The 20,985-nt window shown below is 56.0% G+C and overlaps 1 protein-coding gene across 3 annotated transcripts; it reads left to right on the forward strand.

Moving 5' to 3' along the window:
• Window positions 1–88: 88 nt before the first annotated feature.
• Window positions 89–20,505, forward strand: EPN1 (epsin 1). 3 transcript variants are annotated; one of them, XM_045532935.1, is made up of 11 exons: window positions 89–348; window positions 3,489–3,815; window positions 10,399–10,648; window positions 14,215–14,339; window positions 14,684–14,758; window positions 15,268–15,351; window positions 16,980–17,277; window positions 17,865–17,975; window positions 18,133–18,219; window positions 19,471–19,728; window positions 19,912–20,505. In XM_045532935.1, exons 2-11 carry the CDS (start codon window positions 3,588–3,590, stop codon window positions 20,115–20,117), a joined length of 1,722 nt encoding a protein of 573 aa, XP_045388891.1. In that variant the 5' UTR covers window positions 89–348; window positions 3,489–3,587; the 3' UTR covers window positions 20,118–20,505. The 3 variants fall into 3 exon arrangements, with proteins under 3 accessions (XP_045388891.1, XP_045388893.1, XP_045388892.1); XM_045532937.1 differs by having other exon boundaries at window positions 18,136–18,219; XM_045532936.1 differs by lacking the exon at window positions 89–348 and adding an exon at window positions 2,201–2,277.
• The last annotated feature ends 480 nt before the right edge of the window (window positions 20,506–20,985 follow it).

The raw sequence follows: 20,985 nt of genomic DNA on the forward strand, positions 1-20,985 counted from the left end.
CGGAAGTGATGCGGCCCGGGCGGGCTTGGTCGCTGAAGTGAGGCCCGCTGGGGCCAGGCGCGGCGCGGAGGGCGGGGCGCGCTGCCACTTCCGCTTCCGGTCCGTCGCCTCCTTCGGTTTCTTCCCGTCTCTTTGGCGGCTCCCCTCCCCCGCCTGGCTATCCGCGCCCCTGCCGGGCGCCGGGGCGGCGGGGCCCTCGGCGTGCGGCCTTCCCTGCGTCCGCGCGTGCGCCCGTGCGCGCCTCGCCGCTGCCGCCCGCGGCTTGGCGTGTGCCCCCGACACCGAGGCCGAGCGGGGGCAGGGGGCTGACCGCCATGACCCCCCGCAGCCAGGCGTGAGGGGGCCGAGGTGAGCGTGGGGCGCGGGGCACGGGGCGCGGAGCGAAGCGCGGCGGTCCGGCCTGCCCTGGGCACCCAGGCCTGGGCTGCAGCGCGCGCGGTTCCGGCCGGGCCTCTGGACCTGGGTGTTTCTGGCCTCTGGTCTTCCCTTGCCGGCCTTTGTGTGTCTGTGCCTGGGTCGGCCTCGACTGCCCCTATGTCTGTCTCTCTGTCGTGCCTGTGTCTCTGTTAACGTCTCTATGTCTCGTGGGCCTCCGCCTGTATCTCTGCGTTGCTCTATCTCCGTGCCTGTTTCAGTGCTTTTACAAAAGGATTTGGAGATAGGAGTGTCCCTGTGTGTTTGTCCCGGCTCTCCTTCTGCCTGTCATGTCTGTGTCTAATTGTCAGGATTTTGATTGTATCTCTCTGGGTTTCTGTGTCTTCATTTCCCCAGGTATCTCCTTCCCCTCCCGCCAGACCTCTCTGCCTCTGGTGCACGTCTTGCTGCTGCCCTGTCTTCGCATCTCATTCTTGTCTTCATACCTCTACTAATACGGAAGTTTCTTCCCAGGTGTCTGGTGCTGCCTTTCTCCAGGTTTCTGAGTCTCTGGTGTGGTGGTTAAGAGCTCCAACCCTGGGTTCGGAAGCCGCCGCTGCTTGGTAGTTGTGTGATATTTGCCGGGTGATCTCTGTCTCCAAGCCTCAGTTCTCTAAACTTTAAAGTGGGGGCCTTCATAGTTCTTATAGCGTAGTATCCTTGTGTATTTAAATCGCAATGATGCTCATAAAGTGCCTAACAGTGTCTAGTATGTAGCAAATGTGTAATTACTGGGAGCTCTGGTTTTTATTATCATAGTACTTAGAGATTTTCTGTTTTACACAGTAAGTGTTAGATATTGGGCATTTGAGTACCTCTTGCAGAATTCTGCCATATCGTTTGCATTCTATTTAATCTATTAGTTTTTTTTTGAGTCAATTTAATTTGAAAACCAGTCTCATTCTAAGCAATATCTGTGATCTTAGCTTTTATGTTCTAGTTGTATATATTTTTTGTAACACACTTTAAATAAGTACACAGTATTAAGGTAACACATCTTCTGCCGCCACCCATTTGGAAACGTTGTGTGTTTTTTCTCTGATAATAATAGCAGCCAGTGTTATTGAGTACCTACTATCTGTGGGGCACGGAGCCAAGCACTTTATGTACCCATCTTGTTTAATCAACAAGCTTGCCAGATAGGAATTCTTTCCTTCATTTCAGAGTTGAGCAAACCAAATCTCAAGGAGGTTTGCTCCACTAGTAGCTGATGTGGCCAGGGTTTGAACTCAGATTTCATGTCCTTTTCCATTATATCCCATTTTTCTCCGTCCCAGGGCTCTTTTTGTTTCAGGGTTTATGTCTTGTCTCCTTGTCCTCCTGCCTGTCTTCCCATGTTTTTGTGTCTGCTTCTTGTTATGTCTTTGTCTGTCTTACCATGTCTCTGGGTAGCTCTCTCTGCCTAGGGTTTTCTATGTCTCTTTCTGTCCTTGTCTCTCTCTCATTTCATTTCTTGTCAGTTGTTTTCTCTGTATTTGTCACATCGTTACTTTCTCATAGTTTGTCTGGCCGTGCCTGTGTTGGGATTGTGGCTGCTTTTGTTCAGCTGGCTACAACTGTCTTCAGGTGCTTGGCTCTTTGGCCTTAGTTGAAGGCAGGGGCCGACTTCTCTCATTCACCCTCTTAGATCATGGTGGGGCTCCGAAAATCTCCTTCTGTGGCTTGTTGGAGCGGCATAGACTGTTGGTCAGAGTCTGCTCTGAAACCAGGCTGCTCCAAGGGTGAGGTGTGTGTCCCTGGGCAAGGGAGTTAACTTCTCTGTGTCTCAAGTTTCCTCTCCTCTAAGGTGGCTGTGAATCATGGAGTTGTAAGGATTAGTTGAATTGATCTGTGTGCAGCACTCAGAGCAGTGCCCGGCTCAGGGTGAGTGCTGGGCAAGTGCCTGCTGGTATTGTCATTATTTGCTTCATTCCCCTCCCGTTTTTCTCATCACCAGTGGCAGTTCAGGTTCATAGTTTAAAAGTGTAAGTTTGGGAGTTGAAATGGGCCTTGGGTAGAGTCTGCACTGCTGTTCCAAGTGTGTGACCTTGGCTGAAACATTTAATCTCTAGGAGCCCAGTCTCCTCTGTTACATGAGATAACGTACCCTGTACTGAGTGAGCGCCTGGTGCACAGCTAGGACCCGGGCAGTGGGGCTGTGTTCCTTATTTCTCCTCCCTTGGGCCCTGAACTTCCCTGCCCTTGGGCCACCTAGTCCCCTGGTATCTCCTATCCTTTTGTCACCCTGGGATGGCTCCTCCCTTCTGCCTATTTCTTTAATCCCTTCATGGGCTCCTTTCCCCGTGTATCCTCTGGATTCCTACATTCCTGCCCCCTCCACCCTTGCTCCAGAGGTCTTTCCTGCCCTGCCTCCTTCACTTCCTTCCTGCACCATTTACTGAATGGTTTTTCTGGGCCATCTTCTCTGCTGGGAAAAGCCACTTCCAGACAGACTTGTTCTCTGTCCCCATGGAGCTCATGGGTCGACCTTAGCCACAGAATCAGACAAATGAATATAAAATCATGAGGGTGACTGAGTCTACCGATGAAGCTCACGGGAATGGCAATTGTGGTGTTTGGGTGCAGATCCGGGAAGTTAAAGTGGGTCCCTTGGGGTCAGTGGGCATCCCAGGGCAAGGAAGGAGGAAGAGCACACAGGCAGGATGGAGGGTCTCATGAAGTGCCGCCAGTGTTTACAGAGTGCTTTCTGCTCGCCAGGTTATCTCAGTTCTTTAGGTCATTGCACAGAGCCCCAGTTTATAGAGAAGAAAGCTGAGATACAAAAGTTCTTGGCCTCCCCAGTATAGCCCAGCTTGGAGATAGCCGAGCTGGGGCGAGGGCCTGTAATCTGCCACTGCATACTCTGCCTCGCTGAGCAGAGGCCCCGTGTAGGAAGAAGGCAGGCGTGTTTGAGGAACTGAAAGCTGGATGGGGTAACTTTCAGACGGAGGTTAACAAAGGGCAGAGCCTTCTAGGCCACAGTTAGGAACTTGTTTTCCACCCTGAGGGCAGTGGGGAGCCCCAGGAAGGTCGGGCTTGGCCTCTGGGCAGCCCATATCCTGTCTGTGTTTTCAAAGTTTCTCTCCCCTTCTCAGATGCAGTGACCCGCCAACACCTGCTGAGGCCTCCCTCCGAGAGTCACCCAATCACTCCACGCCTTGGGGGGCCTGTGCCCCTCACTGCTGCTGGGCACCATGTCGACCTCATCCCTGAGGCGCCAGATGAAGAACATTGTCCACAACTACTCGGAGGCAGAGATCAAGGTTCGAGAGGCCACAAGCAATGACCCCTGGGGCCCATCCAGCTCCCTCATGTCCGAGATTGCCGACCTCACCTACAACGTTGTGGCTTTCTCGGAGATCATGAGCATGATCTGGAAGCGGCTCAACGACCACGGCAAGAACTGGCGGCACGTCTACAAGGTCCGCACCTTGAGTCCCCTCCCCTGGGGGTGGAGGATGGGGCAGAGTCTGTGTGTGCCCTAAGTGGGGGGTCTTCCCAGTTCTCAAGAGGAGCTGGAATACTGCATTAAATGTAAAATCTTTTTTTTTTTTTTTTTTTTTTTTTTGAGACAAAGTCTTGCTCTGTCGCCCCAGGTAGGGTACAGTGGCATCACCATGGCTCACTGCAACCTCAAACTCTTGGGCTCAAGCCATCCTCCTATCTCACTCTGCCTCCTGAGTAGCTGGGACTACAGGTGTGTGCCACAACACCTGGCTAGTTTTTCTATTTTTAGAAGAGATGGGGTCTTGCTTTTGCTCAGGCTGGTCTTGACTCGAGCACAAGCAATCCACCTGCCTCGGCCTCTCAGAGTGCTGGGATTACAGGTGTGAGCCACTGCTCCTGGCCTTTTTTTGTTGTTGTTTAATGAAGGCGATAAATATAACATTTTAAGAAGCTTTGAGTTTTATGATTTAAAACTATTTTAAATGAATGATGCATTTGTAAGATTTATACACTCAGAAGGCCTGAGAGGGTCCTCGGTTTCTATATCTTCTGTGTGCCCAGATGCCCAGTTCTTTTCCTCAGAACAGCCGGGTGCCGGCTTCTGGGGACTACCTCTGTGTACCTGTCCAAGAAGATGTGTGCTCCCCTTGACACAGGTGATGCTGTGCTGTGGCTGTGTGCCCGACAGCATGGGTGAACCTCTCGCACCTTGTCAGCCTCACCTTCTGTGTTCTGTTTGCTTCCATTATCTGACACTCGGGGAGAGGCAGGCCTGTAGGGACAAAATACAGATAACGGGTTGTGCTGCCGGGAGTTAGGGGTGAGGGGCCGGCTACGAAGGGGCAGCACAAGGAAATTTTGGGGATGATGGGACTGTTGGGTATCTTAATGGCAGCACTGATTACATGCCGTACACATTTGTCAGAATTCAGACCGTTAAAATGAGTGAGTTTTACTGTATGTAAATTAGACCCCAATTTAAAAAAGGAAAATGAGACTATCTTAGAGAACATTCCCTGTTAGGATGTAAAAGATTTGTCACATTTTTCTTTTACAATTGCAGAATATTCAACTGTATGGATCAATCATAATTTATTTCACTAGTTCCCTGTTGATAGTTTTTTGTAAGAAGTGTGTAGTGTTTTGCTTTTGTAAGCAAGACTGCCATGAATATCCCTGTATGTTTATCATTTTCTAGAACTGGAATTGCTGGGTCAAAGAGCATGTGCATATCTAATTTTGGTAAATGTGGCCAAAATACCCTCCACAGTGGTGGTCCCTTGTGCACACCCTAATCCACTGAACAGACACACAGATCTTAGGCTTTGGGCCAAAGGGAATGTGTCTGTGGGTAGGACTCGGGTGGGCTTCCAGCGTGACCACTGTTCTGGGAGCCCTGGGGCCTGGCATCCCCCCTCTGGTCACTCTGTTCCTTGTGCTACAGCAAAATGGCCAAGGATGTGGGCTGGGGCCAGGTGACTGGGTCATCCTCCTGGTGGTGGGGCCTCAGGCTAGTTCCTGTATCTCCCTGTGTATGAGGGTTGGGGTGTTGATGTATGTCTGACTCTTGGGCAGTGGCTGGTGAGTGTTGGAGGGTCCTGTTGCTGTTTCTTCAGCAAGCATCTGTGGAAGGCTTGCTCTCATGGACTTAGACTGGGGTGTGTTCTGGCTTAGTTCCCTGTCCTTGCTGATTTTTGAGACTTCCTGTTCAAGTCTTAAAATGAACAGGTTGGTTCCCTCTGCTCAGAGATGAGGAGACAGGCCCAGGGAATTGGAGCAGGGAATTGAGGCCCGTTTCTTCTGGGTTGTTTCCATGCCCATCCTGAGAGACCAACACTGGGTTGTGGCTTGGGTTGAATCATAGATTGAGTCAGTAGTTGGTCATTTATTGTGAAGGACTGGGTGGTGTTTGTCCAGCTGAGAATGGGCCAGGGATGCAGGCGAGTCTTTGTGTGGCGGCAAGGGGCTGGAGGGATGGGTGTGTAGAGGGAGATGGGTCCTCAGGTACCCTAGACAGTAGGTCCTTCCTGACCCATGGCTGGGGTAGTGATGCCGGGGCCAGAGAACAGTAGGGGGGTCCTTGGGCCGGGGTGGTCAGCAAGTGCCCAGGCCTGGAAGTCTGGGGAGTGTGCTGTGCAGTGGTGTGGGTGCAGGGCAGGGAAGTAGCAGAGGTGGATGGAGCCTGTTGCCAGGTGGGGCTCAGGCTGCTTTCTAAACTTGTCCTGTGTTCGTTCCACACATCTGTCCTGAGGCTTCCTGTGGGTGGCCCCTTGCTGGCTGGTGTAGGGACTCAGCCCAGATCAGATCCTGCCCCGAGCCTTGAGCAGCTCTTGGGTGGGTAGGGATCAGGTTTGGAACATGTAGACAGGCTGGCAGGTGCCACAGAGGTAGGAACACAGCAGAGGACCCTGCCAGCCTTACGTGGGTCAGTTTGGTCACAGGTCCCAGCTGACTCTTCCATCCTATTTCTAAGAACTTTTAAAAGGTAGATTTACTGAGATATAATATGTATACAGTAAAATCCACCCTAGAATACCAGTATTGTAGGTATAGTTGTCTGGTTTTGACGGATGCATATATTTCTTAACTGTTATAACAGTCAAGACATGGAATGTTTGTACCCGCAAAAAGCTCCGCTCTGATCCTTTGCAGTCCTTCCTGGGCCCTACCCCAGCCCAGCCATTCCTGCTCCATTCTCCATCCCTGAAGCCTCTCCTGATTTGGGGGGCTCTCTTTTCTGTGTTCTCCAAAGCACCGGTCTTTTCTTCGGGCATTTGGGGGTCCCCAGCCCATGTGGCCGAGGGCACAGGGTTCCTACTTCACTCTGCACCTGTGCTTCCTCATGCTGAGGATGGTATCTGGTCTCAGTGTGCGGCTGTCCTGAGAGTGGCTGTGTGGGGTCCGCATGTGTGTGTGCCCCTTCCACAGTGCATGCAGATAGCTAGGCACAGACCCAGGACAGAAGTGGGTGGGTGGGGCAGCGCTTCCTGGGTCCACGCCTGGCAGTGCCTCCCTTCTTGGCTGGCCACCTCCCTCGGGCTTCAGTCCCCTCCTAGAAGTGTGAATGACCAGGACAGAATCCCCCAGGGCCAGGGTCCCTGAGCCACTGTGAGACTGCAGCGCCCCCTCTGGCCCTCTCCGGAGCCCTCCGTGCTGACCTGTCTTGGCAGGAGGGCAGGTCCTCTTGTTTCCTGCCATCCCTTTGCCACCATGGTCTCATTTTTGTCACTTCAGCCCTGCACTCAGGTTGGGCAGGAACAATCTTTCCTCTTTGATGGATGGGAAAGCTAAGGCCCAGAGTGGGAAGCTGTCTGCCCATGGTTGGGAGGGAGCTGAGTCTTGGGCCCATCTCTCCAGAGCTCGACCTCTCCCACCCTAAGAGCCCTGGCTGGCACTCTTTTTGCCCCCCTGTCAAGAAAGTATGAGCCTGGGGACCTGGCAGTGCTGGCTTCTGTGTGTCCTCCCTGCATGGCCTTGGGGACGAGTCTTGGTGAGTGAGGGCCAGTGTTTGTTCAGTGCCTTGCACGTGTGGCCCTGTGGAAATCCTTGTTACCCAGTGAAAGAAGTACTTTTCCTCCTTTTTCTCCATTTTCCAGGTGAGGAAACTGAGGCACAGTGAAGCTCAGGGCTACCCAGGATGTAGTAGAGCTGGAAGAGGAGGCCCAGCCCTGCACTGTACCTAACTTCTCTGAAGAATGCAGGGTCTCAATCTTTATCTTAAACCAGGGATCAGCATACTGAAATCCACTGGCCAAATCTCGCCCCCTTGACTCCTTCTGCCCCCAGCCTGTTTTCGTAAATAAAGGTTTATTGCAACACAGCCAGGCCCATTCATCATGGCTGCCCAGTAGTTGAGGTAGAGTGTATGGCCTGAAAACCTGAAATATTTATCCCCTAGCCCTTTACAGAAAAAGTTTGCTGACTCTGTTTTAAACATTCTTGACAAAGTTATTTTAAAAATAAAGACTATTGGGTTATCCAGTTGCCCATATTTTTTTTTTCCTTTTTTTGAGACCAGGGTCTTGCTCTGTCACCCTGGCTAGAATGCAGTGGTGTCATTGTAGCTCACTGAAGCCTTGAACTCCTGGACTCAAGTGATCATCCTGCCTCAGCCTCCCAAGTAGCTGGGACTACAGGCCTGCACCACCATGCCCGGCTAATTTTTTTTTTTTTTGAGACAGGGTCTTGCTATGTTGTTCAGGTTGGTCTCAAACTCCTGGCCTCAAGTGATCCTCCTTCCTTGGCTTCCCAAAGTGTTGGGATTACAGGCCACTTTTAAAGTAAAGTTTTACGTTTTTCTGTGAGGAGTAGCATCTAAGCAAATCGTTAGTGTTCAGCCCGATCAGCTTCGACGTTATTTGTACACCTGTTTAACCTTTGCCCAGAGGGAGATTGAGGGTATGTCCAGCCCCACAGGAGGCTCCCTCACAGCATCCCTCCCCCAGAGGCACCTGTCTGACTCGAGTTTGCCGAGGCAATTCTTGAATCATGTACATGGACTCATGCGTGTGGCCTTCCGTGGCTTGCTTCCTGTGCTCACCGTCACCGTCACGGCTGGGAGGTTGACCCGTGTTGTGTGTACTAGCCGTTCATTAATTTTTTTTATTTTGGTGTATGTCGTAGTCCCACTGTGTGCATTTACCACAGTTTATACATGCGTTTTGCTGTTGGTGAGTATTTGCACTATTTTCTGGTTCACAGTCTTTTTCACCGCAATTCCAAAGTCCAAAGAGCTCTGAAAACGAAAGTTGTTTGTAATCCGTTTGCTGGAAAGCCTGACCTGAGGTCATTTTTATGGTGGTTTGTTGGTCCCCTTAGTGTGACAATTGGTATGATTCTCTGGTGGGAGAGTTCTCTTATGTGTGGTAGGTGTATCATCTTACTGGTCTGAACTCTGGAAAATTCTGAGTTCCAAAATACCAAGGGCCCCAGGAGCTTTGGACCCAGGACTGCCTCTTGGAGTGGGGTGTGATAATGCATGGAAATCACTTTCCTTCTTTCCTTTCTCTAATGTGTAAACACCTGGAGGGCCAGTTAAAGACTAATCTCTGATTACAGATATAAATACTGTTAACACACCTTCAAAAAGCCTTGCCAAGTGTAGGTCTAGCTGCCTCAAAGGGTTAGGGAGATTCGAATGGCCCTGGCATTTTTCTTTGCAAATTTCTCCTTGGTTCAGACAGAGCTTAGCTTCAATGGCTGACTTCTCCCTCCCTTTCCCCCTCTCTACTCTATACCTAGGAGCCCTGGATGAGTTGGAGGTACATGAAAGCCCTAGAATCACCTGCACAATCTAAGGTGTGCCTTTTTCTGAGGATGGTGGCCAAGGCTTCTAGCAGAGCCTTTAAGGGGCTGCGACCCCTCATCTTGCTCATCAGAGCGGGGCTTGAGCCCAGGCTGGGGGAGCCACAGAGACTGTTTTTTATTCCTCATTTCAATTTGTTGAAAAGCGAATTTGTTCTCTTGTTATCAAATACAAGGATACCAAAGGGTGCAGATGGAACAATAATGTTTCCTACACCCTGTCCTTTTGTTGCTGGTGTTGTGGAATCGTGTGTTCCTCGGGCCATGGCGTCCCTTCATGCCAGACGTGATGAGCTCCCCCTTTGTTACCTTCGCTGCTGTCCCATGTCTGTGCGAGTTTTTACATTCAAAAGGGATGACACGTTTCAAACTTACAGAACAGTACAGAAAGCCTTCTAAGTTATTGTTGACTGTGATTTAACAAATGTGTTTTTTTGTGTGTTTGTGATGTTACTTTAGATTTTCTTTCTAAAGAAATTGGCCAGGGTCACGGCCCATGCCTGTAATCCCAGCGTTTTGGGAGGCTGAGATGGGAGGATCGCTTGAGTCTTAAAGTTCAAGGCTGCAGTGAGCTGTGATTTCACCACTGCACTCCAGCCTGAGCAGCAGAGTATGACCCTGTCTCTTAAAAAAAAAAAAAAGAGAGAACAGTTCTGCACTGATGCCCAGGCCGGCTGCAGCGATTGCAGCGACTGTAGCGACTGTGGCTGCCATTTCCTCTTTTTAATTTTGCTTGAGCTAGAGCTCGTATACCATTCAGTTCGCCCTTTTAAAGCGAACAATTCAATGGCATTTGGTACGTTCACAATCTTCTGTGGCCACCACTTTTGTCTAGTTGCAGAACTTTTTCATTTTCCCAAAGAGAAACCCCACACTTACAAGTGGTCCCTCCGCACCGCCCTCCCTCCAGTCTCTGGCAACCCATGATCTACTCTCTGTCTCTGTGGAGTTACCTGTCTGGACATCTCACATTGGTGGAATCATACTCTATGTGGACTTTTGTGGCGAGCTTCTTTCATGGGTACAGTGTTTCCGTGCTTGGTCCATGTGGCAGCGTGTGTCAGTGCCTCGTTCCTTCTCAGGGCCACATGATAGTCTGTTGTGTGGACAGATGTGTGCCGACCTGCCGACGACTCATGGGGTGTGGGACTTGAATCCTGGTGGCTGCCCCAGGGCCTGGGCCTCGGCGCGGTCTCCAGCCCATCTTTATGGTGCCTGGTTGGTGACTGATGTGTCCCTGTCCCCCGCCCCCAGGCCATGACGCTGATGGAGTACCTCATCAAGACCGGCTCAGAGCGCGTGTCGCAGCAGTGCAAGGAGAACATGTATGCCGTGCAGACGTTGAAGGACTTCCAATATGTGGATCGAGATGGCAAGGACCAGGGAGTGAATGTGCGTGAGAAGGCCAAGCAGCTAGTGGCCCTGCTGCGAGACGAGGACCGGCTGCGGGAGGAGCGGGCACACGCGCTCAAGACCAAGGAGAAGCTGGCGCAGACTGCCACGGGTGAGGCCCCTTCCCCTCTGCCTGCTGAGGCCCCATGGCCTAGAGTCTGTTCCTCTCCTGCAGAGGCTCTTGTGCCTGGCCAATGAGCCCCTGTCTCCCTTCTCCCTCTTTTTCCTCTCTCCAGCCGGGACGCTGGTCTCACAGGCTCACTTGGGCCCTTTTCTGTCTCCTGCCTCATACCCTGGGGCCCTAGAATTGAGAAATTTCATTCTGCTCAGCCACAAAACCAGCTGAGCGCCTCCTCAGGGCCCGGGTATGTCCAGATGCCAAGGGAGGCAGGCAGAGCCCTACCTCGTGGAGCTGCCAGGCAGGTAGGGGATGGTCCTGTCTGAGAATAGTCAGTGTTAGGGACAGGGGCTCCTGAGAGGACTGGACGCTGACACGTCAGGGTGCTGTCCTTGCGTCCACAGCAAGATTGGGGGTTGGGGGGGCATCATTCCAGGCAGAGGGTAGTGGCTTGGGCAAGACACAGCCAAAAGGCCAGCATCAGAGCCTGCAGGCCACCACAAGGCCTTTGGGCTTGCTTGAAGAGCCTTTATTTTTTATTTTTAGAGACAGAGTCTCACCCAGGTTGGAGTGCAGTGGTGTGGTCATAGCTTGGTATAATCTTGAATTCCTGGGCTCAAGCAATCCTCCTGCCCCGGCCTCCTAAAGTTCTGGGACTGCAGGCACCTGCCACTGTATCTGGTCATGAGCCTTTAAAATGTTTGTAGGTGGGCCGGGCGCGGTGGCTCACGCCTGTAATCCTAGCACTCTGGGAGGCCGAGGCGGGTGGATCGCTCGAGGTCAGGAGTTCGAGACCAGCCTGAGCAAGAGTGAGACCCCGTTTCTACTAAAAATAGAAAGAAATTATCTGGCCAACTGAAAATATATATAGAAAAAATTAGCTGGGCATGGTGGCGCATGCCTGTAGTCCCAGCTACTCGGGAGGCTGAGGCAGGAGGATCGCTTAAAGCCCAGGAGTTTGAGGTTGCTGTGAGCTAGGCTGACGCCATGGCACTCACTCTAGCCTGGGCAACAGAGCAAGACTCTGTCTCAAAAAAAAAAAAATGTTCGTAGGTGGTGGACTCAGTTTGGTGGGTGGTGACCGCTCGACAAAACACTGAAATAGAGTAAGTAGGAAACCAGAGCGCACTGCACGTCGTCAGGCCGAGATCTGTCTCGTGAAGCATTCCCAGTTATGTGGATGGGTGTGTGGGTCCTGCACTGTGCTGGGAAATGTGTTCTATACTGGCTGGGGACTCAGCCATGAAGGGACAACGCCAGCCCTTCAGGGACTTGGGTGGAGAAAGCTGGTAGAGTGTTGAGACTTTTGCTCGGTCTGGGTGATGGGTGGAGGTGTTCTAATTGGCAGGAAGTGGTCGTGATGGGGAGAGGATGGTGCATTGCCCCGGAAGTGGTATTGGCTGGACCTGCCAGGGCAGATGGAGCAGGAGGGAGCCTGCGACCCTCAGGGGATCTGGCTGGCTGGGGGGTCAGGCTCGTCTGGGGGAGATGAGGCCTTCTGTTTGGATGAGTTGAGTTTGGAATCACTATTCAGCACCCACTCAGAGACAGGAGGACACAGTAGGGTGTGTCAGGCCCCGCCTGGGACTCGGGAGTATGACCCGTGTGCCTGCAGACGGCATTTAGAGCAGAGAGAGTGTAAAGTGCAGGGAAGGAAGCCAGGTGATGGAGGAGTGACGGGACTGGGGGGACACCAGAAGGGGAGTGTGGGAGGTGGAGAGGGGCTGCTGGCTCGAGGTGGTCGGATGGACGGGCAGGGTTGGGTTGGACCCAAAGGGGGATGTGGGCAGGAGCCAGGGGGCCTCGGGAAGGAGTCTTTAGTATTTGGAGATCCTAGAGCAGAGATCGCAGATTTTCCATGAAGGGCCAGAGCGTGATCATCTTTGGCATTTCCGGCCATGCTATCCACATGTGAATGGGGACCTGTGCCGCCCTCAGACCATCCTCGTGGGCTGTGAAGCGTGGATTTCAAGTAATGTTCACATGTCTTGACTGTTTTTTTCATTTTTTCCCTAACCATTAAAAAATGTAAAGACCTTTTTAGTTCTTGGGTGGCTTTGCCACAGTTTGCTGGCCCCTGTCCTAGAGCGAGCTGTGTGGAGGGGTGAGGATGAAGGAGGGGGCCAGGGCTGTTAGAGAGTGTGCCCCAAAACTCTCAGGCGGCTGGGAAGGGCTGGTGGCCCTGCAGGGAGCTCATACTAGGGCCAGGTGCTCCAGGGATGGGGATGTCAGAGCGTTGCTTGCTTGGTGCCTTTACTTGCCCATGAAGCAGGAGGTGGGGCCTGCAGCCTCAGTGAGCACCAGGCAGCTCCGGGGGCAGGGGCTTGGCAATGGGCTGTGGGCTCCTAGCACCCACCTGGAGTCCTGAGAGCTTGGGAGGGAGCTGCTGGGGCAGGGGAGGGCAGGGAGGGGACCACAGAGGCATTGTCCTCCCAGTGGGTTAGCCTGTCTGTGACCCCATCCCTCCTTCTGTCTCTGTCCTCTCAGACAGTCATTTACCTGCATTCCCATTCTCACCCTTTCTCTGTCCCTCACCCAGCTGGCCACCCTGGTCCCAGCCTGTGTCCCCAGCCCTGGCCCCTGCTGGGGACACCACTCTGAGTCTGGCACAGGGCTGCCTAGACCGAGTGTGGGTGGGGCCAGGGGATGGCTATCTGCTGCTGCGTGGGGTGAAGAGAAGCTGGGAGCCTGCTCTTCTCTGAGCAGCCCGGACAGTGGGGCCGGTGGGCACAGGGGCCCAGGACACAGGAGCATAGTGTCTCGGCGCTAGAGCAGATGGAACCTGCTGATGCCTCCACGGTGGTGCGGAGGGCAGGCAGGATGGGGCAGGGGCTGCTCTGGGGCCCTGGTGGCTCAGGCCCGGGGCAGAGTCTGTCCTCTACACTGTGGAGGGGCAGGGACCCCCCCAGGCCTTGGGGAGTGAAGCAAGCAGGACTTGGTGTGAGGGCAGGATGGGGTCGAGGGCAGGAGGTAGGAAGCTGCTGCCTGTGGAGGCTGGGGATGTCCTGCCTGTCTCCTGGTAGGGTCCTGCCTTGCTTCCAGGTGCCCCATCCCTCCCTTCTCCTACTCTTGCTCCTGGAACCAAGGGCTTCTTGTCGGCCCATTCCTCTCCTCTGACTGGGCCTTGGATCCCACAATCTGAACAGATGTTGTCTTTGCCCCTACGTTCTAACCATTCCCTGCCAGGGGCAGTTTAAGCCCTGGAAGCTGAGGCCCTGGGCCTCTCCACACCCCAGGCTGACTGAGAGCGTTGAGTCCTGGGAGACCAGGCCATGGGATAGACCCCAAGGCATGGGGCATCCCAGGCTGGGCGTCCTGTAGGAGCCTTGGCGGCAGGGCTCAGAGTTTCCCACACTGTGCCTCCCCATCAGCAGACCTTCATTCTGTTCTCCCCTGGGGACCCTGCACTCCCCCGCCTGCTTTCCTGAGGACCTGGTGTCTGATCTCTGCCTCATTTGCAGTCTTGGCCTTCCGAGGTCATGGGGTTGGGGAGGAGACATGGAGACTGAAGTCTCCGTCTGCTCAGGGTCTGGGTCTCACCTCCTTCTCCCTGCCCCCAGCCTCATCAGCAGCTGTGGGCTCTGGGCCCCCGCCTGAGGCGGAGCAGGCATGGCCGCAGAGCAGCGGAGAGGAGGAGCTGCAGCTCCAGCTGGCGCTGGCCATGAGCAAGGAGGAGGCCGACCAGGTACCTGGGCTGTGGTGCCAGGGCTCACTGTTCTGCCATCCCATCTCCATGCTGCACCCCAGCCTCCTTCCTCCTGGCCCTGACCTCCCCAGGCATGTGCCCCCTCTCATTCTCTGACCGGGTCCTCTCCCCCAGTCCTGTGCTCTGTCTTTGTCCCTCTTCCCCTCTCTGGGGCCTGTCCTGCCCCAGCCCCTCTGCGTGTCCCTCATGGGCTTGGGTGACCGACTGCCTCTCTGCTTCTTCGGCCCTGTCTAACCCCGGCTCTCCTCCACCCGCCCCCCTCTCTCGGCCTGCCTCTCTGTGGCTGTGGCTCCCCCCGGCCCCTCACGCTCTCTCTCCCCCAGCCCCCGTCCTGCGGCCCTGAGGACGACGTCCAGCTCCAGCTGGCCCTTAGTTTGAGCCGAGAGGAGCATGATAAGGTCAGAGCAGCATCCCTGCCCCTGCCCAGGGCTCCCCTCAGACCAGCCCCGTTGCCCCTTCCTGAAGAGCTCCCCCATCCTGCTGGGCTCCAGCCCACAGGCTCCCGTGTGCTCAAACCTCTGCATCTCTAGCCGAAGGACCTCGGGTCAGACAGAACCTGAGGCGGACATCCTGTGGCTGCTCTGGGTGAAGCGGGGGCCTCCCTGCTCCCCCAGTGCAGGAGATGCCACCGACTCAGCAGGACCAGGCCTGGGCTGTCCCCCAGCACGACACCCCCCACACTCCCCATCCCCCAGACCATACCCTCCTCCCCGTGTCCTCCCCGACCTTTGACCCAGGTGTCCCATCCCATTCCATACATTGTCCGCATCCCATTTTAATTTTTTAAAGTTGTCTTTGTCAGGGTGGGAGGGGGTGGTTGGGGGCCTTCTAGGCTGGGGGTGTCAACGTCTGCCTGTTGCTCTGTTCTGACCCCTCCCTCTGGCCGGCTGCTCCGTGTCCCCAACAGGAAGAGCGGATCCGTCGTGGGGACGACCTGAGGCTGCAGATGGCCATAGAAGAGAGCAAGAGGGAGACGGGGGGCAAGGAGGAGGTGAGTGGGGGCACCTCCGCAAACAACGGCCGGTTCACTGCCACTGCTGCTGATCTCTCTCTGGCTCCTGTGAGCTGCTCTTCATCCCGCTTGCCAGGCCCCCGGGAAGCAGAGACTGAAAAACAAGGCCCTGGAGCCCCTCTCTCCCCACTGGGGCCAGCAACCCACTGGGCCTCTCCACAGCTGCCTCCTGCCTTGGAGGTGAGGGTCTTCTCTGCAGGTGTGTGGAGCCAGGCCCAGGTGCTGATGCCACTGGCCATCACAGCTGGACGAGGAAGGCCCAGAATAGGCTAACAACAGTCTGACGTGAGCCACAGGAGGGCAGTAGGCCTCATCCAGCCATCCATCTGTCCCATTTTCTCAGGCACCTCCTAAGTGCTGGGCCATGTGCCAGACACAGGGCTGATTGGTGAGCAAGAGAATCATGGTCCCCTCCCTCCCCCTCGACCTTGGAGAGGGACAGTGTTTCCTTGGTGTTTCTGTGCTCCGAAGCTGAGTTGCAGACCTTTCCAGAACCTCGCTGCTTCCACATCCTGTTTTATTACTTCTCACGGCTCTCTGGACAGGGCTCGGCTGGGTGGTTCTTTTGCTCAGTGTGACGGGGGTGAGGTCACTCATGCTGGCCTTGTCCTCCACCCTCTTCCTGTGGCCTCTCACTGGTCACTAGTCTGCCCTGAGTGCCTTCACGGTATGGTGGCGGCTGCTGCTGTTTCCCTTCCTGCACCACGAGGGCAAGCTCACCGGGCAGGCTCTCGGCCTGTGTCACGCACTGTTGGTCTGAGCAGGTCCTGAGGCAGCCCAGATTTAAGGAGTGGGGACACAGCCCCCTCCCCATAGGAGGGGCAGCAGATCGCTTGTGGCTGTGCGTGATCGAGCACAGTGGGACTTTCTCGATGGACAGAGAAGCCAGTTCAGGATGCAGCTCCCAGTGATCCCCAGTGAGGATTCCCCCACTGGAGGAAGTTGGGGCACCAGACCCCCCATCTCTTCTCTGCTCCTGTCCTGCCCCACCCTGCCTTGAGAACAGGTGGGGAGGATGGATGTGGCTGCTTTGGGTAAAACTTGGCTCATCTCTCCCCGGGGGCCCTTTGCCTCAGGGGTGCTGATTGGGGGTGTGTGGGGGGACCTCCACCTTCAGAACAAAGGGACGTTGACTGTCAGGCAGCGTGGGGGCCATTGGAGAGGCAAGCTCAGGGTGGCCAGGGTGAGGGCTCAGTGGGAGTTCCAGGGGGAGGTGTGGCGAGGTTCTGCAGGTTCGGGGTGGGGTGGGCCTCTGTCCTCACCAGGGCCATGCAGAGGACCTCAGGGCAGGGGGGTTGAAGAGCTTCCCTGTGCTGTGCAGAGGATGGACTGGGGACAAGGGTGAGGGGACTGGGATGGTGACTCCTTGGTGGTGACCTGGGTCAGGGTGGGGCAGGTGGACAGGCAGGCTGCCCTGGGAACGTGAGAGTAGAGGAGGGCGCATGGGGGTCTTCCATGGCACTGCCTCCCTCGCATCCTTTCTTGTGGATGGCTCCTGTCGAGGCCCAAGACCTTGGCTGCCCCCAAATGCCTGAGGGCTCACCTTGGTCCACGCCTGGCCCTGCCACCCCCTCACGTTCCTTCTCTTCTTTCTCCCCACTCTGTAGTCGTCCCTCATGGATCTTGCCGACGTCTTCACAGCCCCGGCTCCTCCACCAGCCTCCGACCCCTGGGGAGGCCCAGCACCCATGGCTGCTGCCATCCCCACGGCTGCCCCCACCTCGGACCCCTGGGGGGGTCCCCCTGTCCCTCCAGCTGCTGATCCATGGGGTGCTCCAGCTCCCACGCCAGCCTCTGGGGACCCCTGGAGACCTGCTGCCCCCTCAGGGCCCTCGGTTGACCCTTGGGGTGGGACCCCTGCCCCTGCAGCTGGAGAGGGGCCTGATCCGTGGGGAAGCTCCGATGGTGAGTGCCATTGCCGCCTTAGAGGTGGCCTTCACTGGGCCATGCCCTTAGATGGGGACAGACATAGCCAAGTGGTGCCAGGCAGTTGGGGGGGCACCCTGGGCACTGTTGGGGGGCCCTGAGCAAGAGCTGAGGGGGGTCAGGTGAAACAGCCCAGAGGAGAGCTTGTGAGATCGGGGCCCAGAAGGCCTTGGGGCTGTGGAGAGGGCCGCTCAGAAGGCATTCTCTCATGTGGGCAGTGGGTGGAGCTGGGGCAGGGGCAGGAGAGAAAGTGCCAGATGCTCAGCTGGACAGGGATGGGGATGGAGGGGGGTGACGGGGAGCTGAGGGAGGGCCCTGAGCATGTGAGCAGGTCTAGGGAAGGCCCCTTGCCCTGGGTGGGGTACAGGGACAGAGCCTGGAGGCATGACACCCACAGCTGGAACTCAAGCATGTTGGAGCATTCAGCTGGGGTGGGCTTCTTGGGGGAAGGGGGAATGGTTGGGGGAGCTTTTGTGTGAACAGCCACAGATTGAATGGCGACAAGCCCCCAAACTGCCTTGGCAGGCAAGGTCACCAGCCCCTCACCTGCCATTTTCCTTACTCAGGTGGGGCCCCTGTCAGTGGACCCGCAGCTTCTGATCCCTGGGCACCAGCCCCAGCTTTCTCAGACCCCTGGGGAGGGTCACCTGCGAAGCCCAGCACCAACGGCACCACAGGTACTGGACTGGGGGCGGGGCGAGCAGGCAGAGCCCCAGTGAGTGAGTGTGAGCAGGTATCTCCTGGGTCCTGGGGGAGAGGGTGCTAAACCTGGAGGTGGGGGTAGAGGCAGGGTCCCCGGGCAGGTGCTAAGCAGACCATCCCGCCCCCCTGCAGCAGTTGGGGGCTTCGACACGGAGCCTGACGAGTTCTCTGACTTCGACCAACTCCGCACAGCCCTGCCGACCTCTGGGAGCAGCACAGGTGAGCCACCCTCCCCTGGAAGCTCCGTGGCTCCTCAGGAGCCCAGGCAGGGCCAGCTGCACCTAAGGGTGAAGAGTGCGGTCGGATAGAATGAGCCAGACCTGTCTATCTGCCTTTAAAAGAAGTATGTATCTAAGTTCTTTCAGACTTAGAGAAAAGCTGCAGAAATAGTACAAAGAATTCCTTCTTGAGATTCCCCACCCAGATGCCAACCTCTGACCCCTCTGCTTCCGGGTCGGTTTTGAGTGCGTTGCAGACCTGCTGAGTGTTTCCATGTGTTTTTAAGAGCCAGGATGGTCTCTGTCCTGTGTCGCCAGCCTTGTGGTGACCAGGATTTGGAAAGTGGCCCTGACATGCTGCCCTCCCTCCTCCGTCTCTTTCCTCACCCCTAGCGTCCCTTGGCCCAGGGCCCGTCCTCAGTGGGTGCTGCGTTCAGCTGCAGACCCGCCTGGAGAGTGTCCGAGGTGTTGGGAACACCACGTGGGTGCTCTGGGGTCTTAGCAGCAGCTGCTGGTATCTGCCTGTGGGAGATGTGACTCTGATCACCTTTATTTTTTTGAATTAAGGGAACTTGTATTGAAGTGCCGATTGTGGCACAGAAATATGTGTCTGGCAGGGGCGGGGAGTGAGGGGGAGGACAGTGCCTGGCCCCATACTTCCTGCTGGGTCCTCTCTCCCTAGGGTCGCTTTCGATTAACTGTCCAGTCTGCAGTTTTCGTTTTAGGCCATTCCCCCTCCATGCAAATTTGTGCATTTTTTTCAGTATTAGATAGAATTTGTATTTAAAAAAAAAAACGAGACCTCGAGCCAGCAAACGTCATCAAACCTCCCGGGTCATTGGTGTTTGCCGTTGTTTCTCCACTTGGAAGTTCCTGTTTAGGGCTGTGTAATTAGCTTCTGTGGGGACAGCTCCTTTGAGACTAGAAGTGCCGTGTATAGTCCCGCCCTGCCTTACCCTTCTGGGTCAGAGACCCTGCAGCAGGCACTGTGCTGTGGCTGTCATGGCGACACCCTGTTCCATCATTCCTTCTAGTTTGTTCACTGGAATCACACACACCTGGTTTTGAATCTGGGCTCTGACCCTCGGAGCTGCTGGCCTTGGGCAGGCGATGCCCGCCTCTGTGCCCTAGGCCCTCCTCCTTGGCCTCCAGCGCTGGGCCCTCTGAGGGGCCCCACCTGGTCTGCACTGCTCCTGGGTTGGAGCCGCCCCTGCTGGCAACCCCTCTGAGCCCCTCTCCTGGCTCCTTCCAGGGGAGCTGGAGCTGCTTGCAGGAGAGGTGCCTGCCCGCAGCCCTGGGGCATTCGACATGAGTGGGGTTGGGGGGTCTCTGGCTGAGGCTGTGGGGAGCCCCCCACCTGCAGCCACCCCAACCCCCACGCCCCCCACCCGGAAGACGCCGGAGTCATTCCTGGGGCCCAATGCAGCTCTTGTTGACCTGGACTCTCTGGTGAGCCGGCCGGGCCCCACGCCGCCAGGAGCCAAGGCCTCCAACCCCTTCCTGCCAAGTGGTGAGTGTGGCCCCCTTGCCCGTTCCCGGGTCCTCCTGCCCATCCTGCCAGAGCAGGTGCCTCTCAGGGACGCTTTTCCCCACCCGCTTTTCCCCACCCGCTGTACATCCCAGCTGGACACAGATGCTTGGTGGGTGGCACCCACTGACTCTATTGATGTGTCTCTGTTTTCTCTCCCTGCAGGAGCCCCGGCCACTGGCCCCTCTGTCACCAACCCCTTCCAGCCTGCCCCACCTGCGACGCTCACCCTGAACCAGCTCCGGCACAGCCCTGTACCGCCAGGCCCTGGAGCACCCCCCTACATCTCTCCCCTTGGTGGGGGCCCTGGCCTGACCCCAGTGCTGCCCCCGGGTGCCCCGGCCCCCGGCACGAACCCCTTCCTCCTATAATCCAGGGCGGGAGGGGCCTGGCCTGGCCTGGCCCTGCCTCCCCCTTTCTGCTCCCTGGAGATCAGTGCTGTGAGTGCATGTGAAATGGGCCCACCCAGCGCCCTTCCCTCTCCCAGCACCCACTCACACTACGCCCTCCTCCCACGTCCCCACCCCTCCTCCCCGAAGAGAAGCTGGACACGGGGTGGGGAGGGGCGCTGGCCAGAGGAGGACCCCGTTCCCGAGGCATTAGGAGGGGGAGGGACGGCTGGGCCCCTACCCATTCCCCCTCCCTCCAAACTCCTGCCCCCCCATCAGTGTTTGAGCCTCCTCCTTCCCGTACGCACCCCTTGGTGAATCCTTGGTGATGATTTTGGCAACTTCGGGAATAAATGGCAATTCTCATGGGTGTGGCTGCCCCAGACTCCCCATCCACGATTCACACGTCCCTCAGCATCCCCTCACCCTGGGACCCAGGGCTCGGATCCTGTTTCCCTCTTGGGGGCACGTAGAAACCAGTCCCTCTTTCTCAGAAGGCTTGATTTCCTGACCCTTCCCGGGTCCACAGGGGTGGGCTGCCTTGAGGATAGGAGGGGCTCGGGGCCAGCAGCCTGCAGCCCCTGCAGGTCCAGATAGTTACTCCTCCTTAGGCCAGGATCGGCCAGACACTCTGGGTTCAGGAGGTCCTACTTGGGAGACTGAGGTCAGAGGGATGTTCCAAGTTTCAGTGGGAAGATGATGGTGGTGATGACGATGATGTTAAGAATTCTTGTTGAGATGGCACATATTCACAACGTGTGTCACCAGTGCCATCGCCTGTATCCTTTGCAGGCATCACCAATCCATCCTAGCACTCCTTGGAAAACCCTGAGTCATTCTCTGCTGGCTG

This window comes from Lemur catta, chromosome 19 (genome assembly GCF_020740605.2).
Source record: "Lemur catta isolate mLemCat1 chromosome 19, mLemCat1.pri, whole genome shotgun sequence".
NCBI classification, from domain to species: Eukaryota; Metazoa; Chordata; class Mammalia; order Primates; family Lemuridae; genus Lemur; species Lemur catta.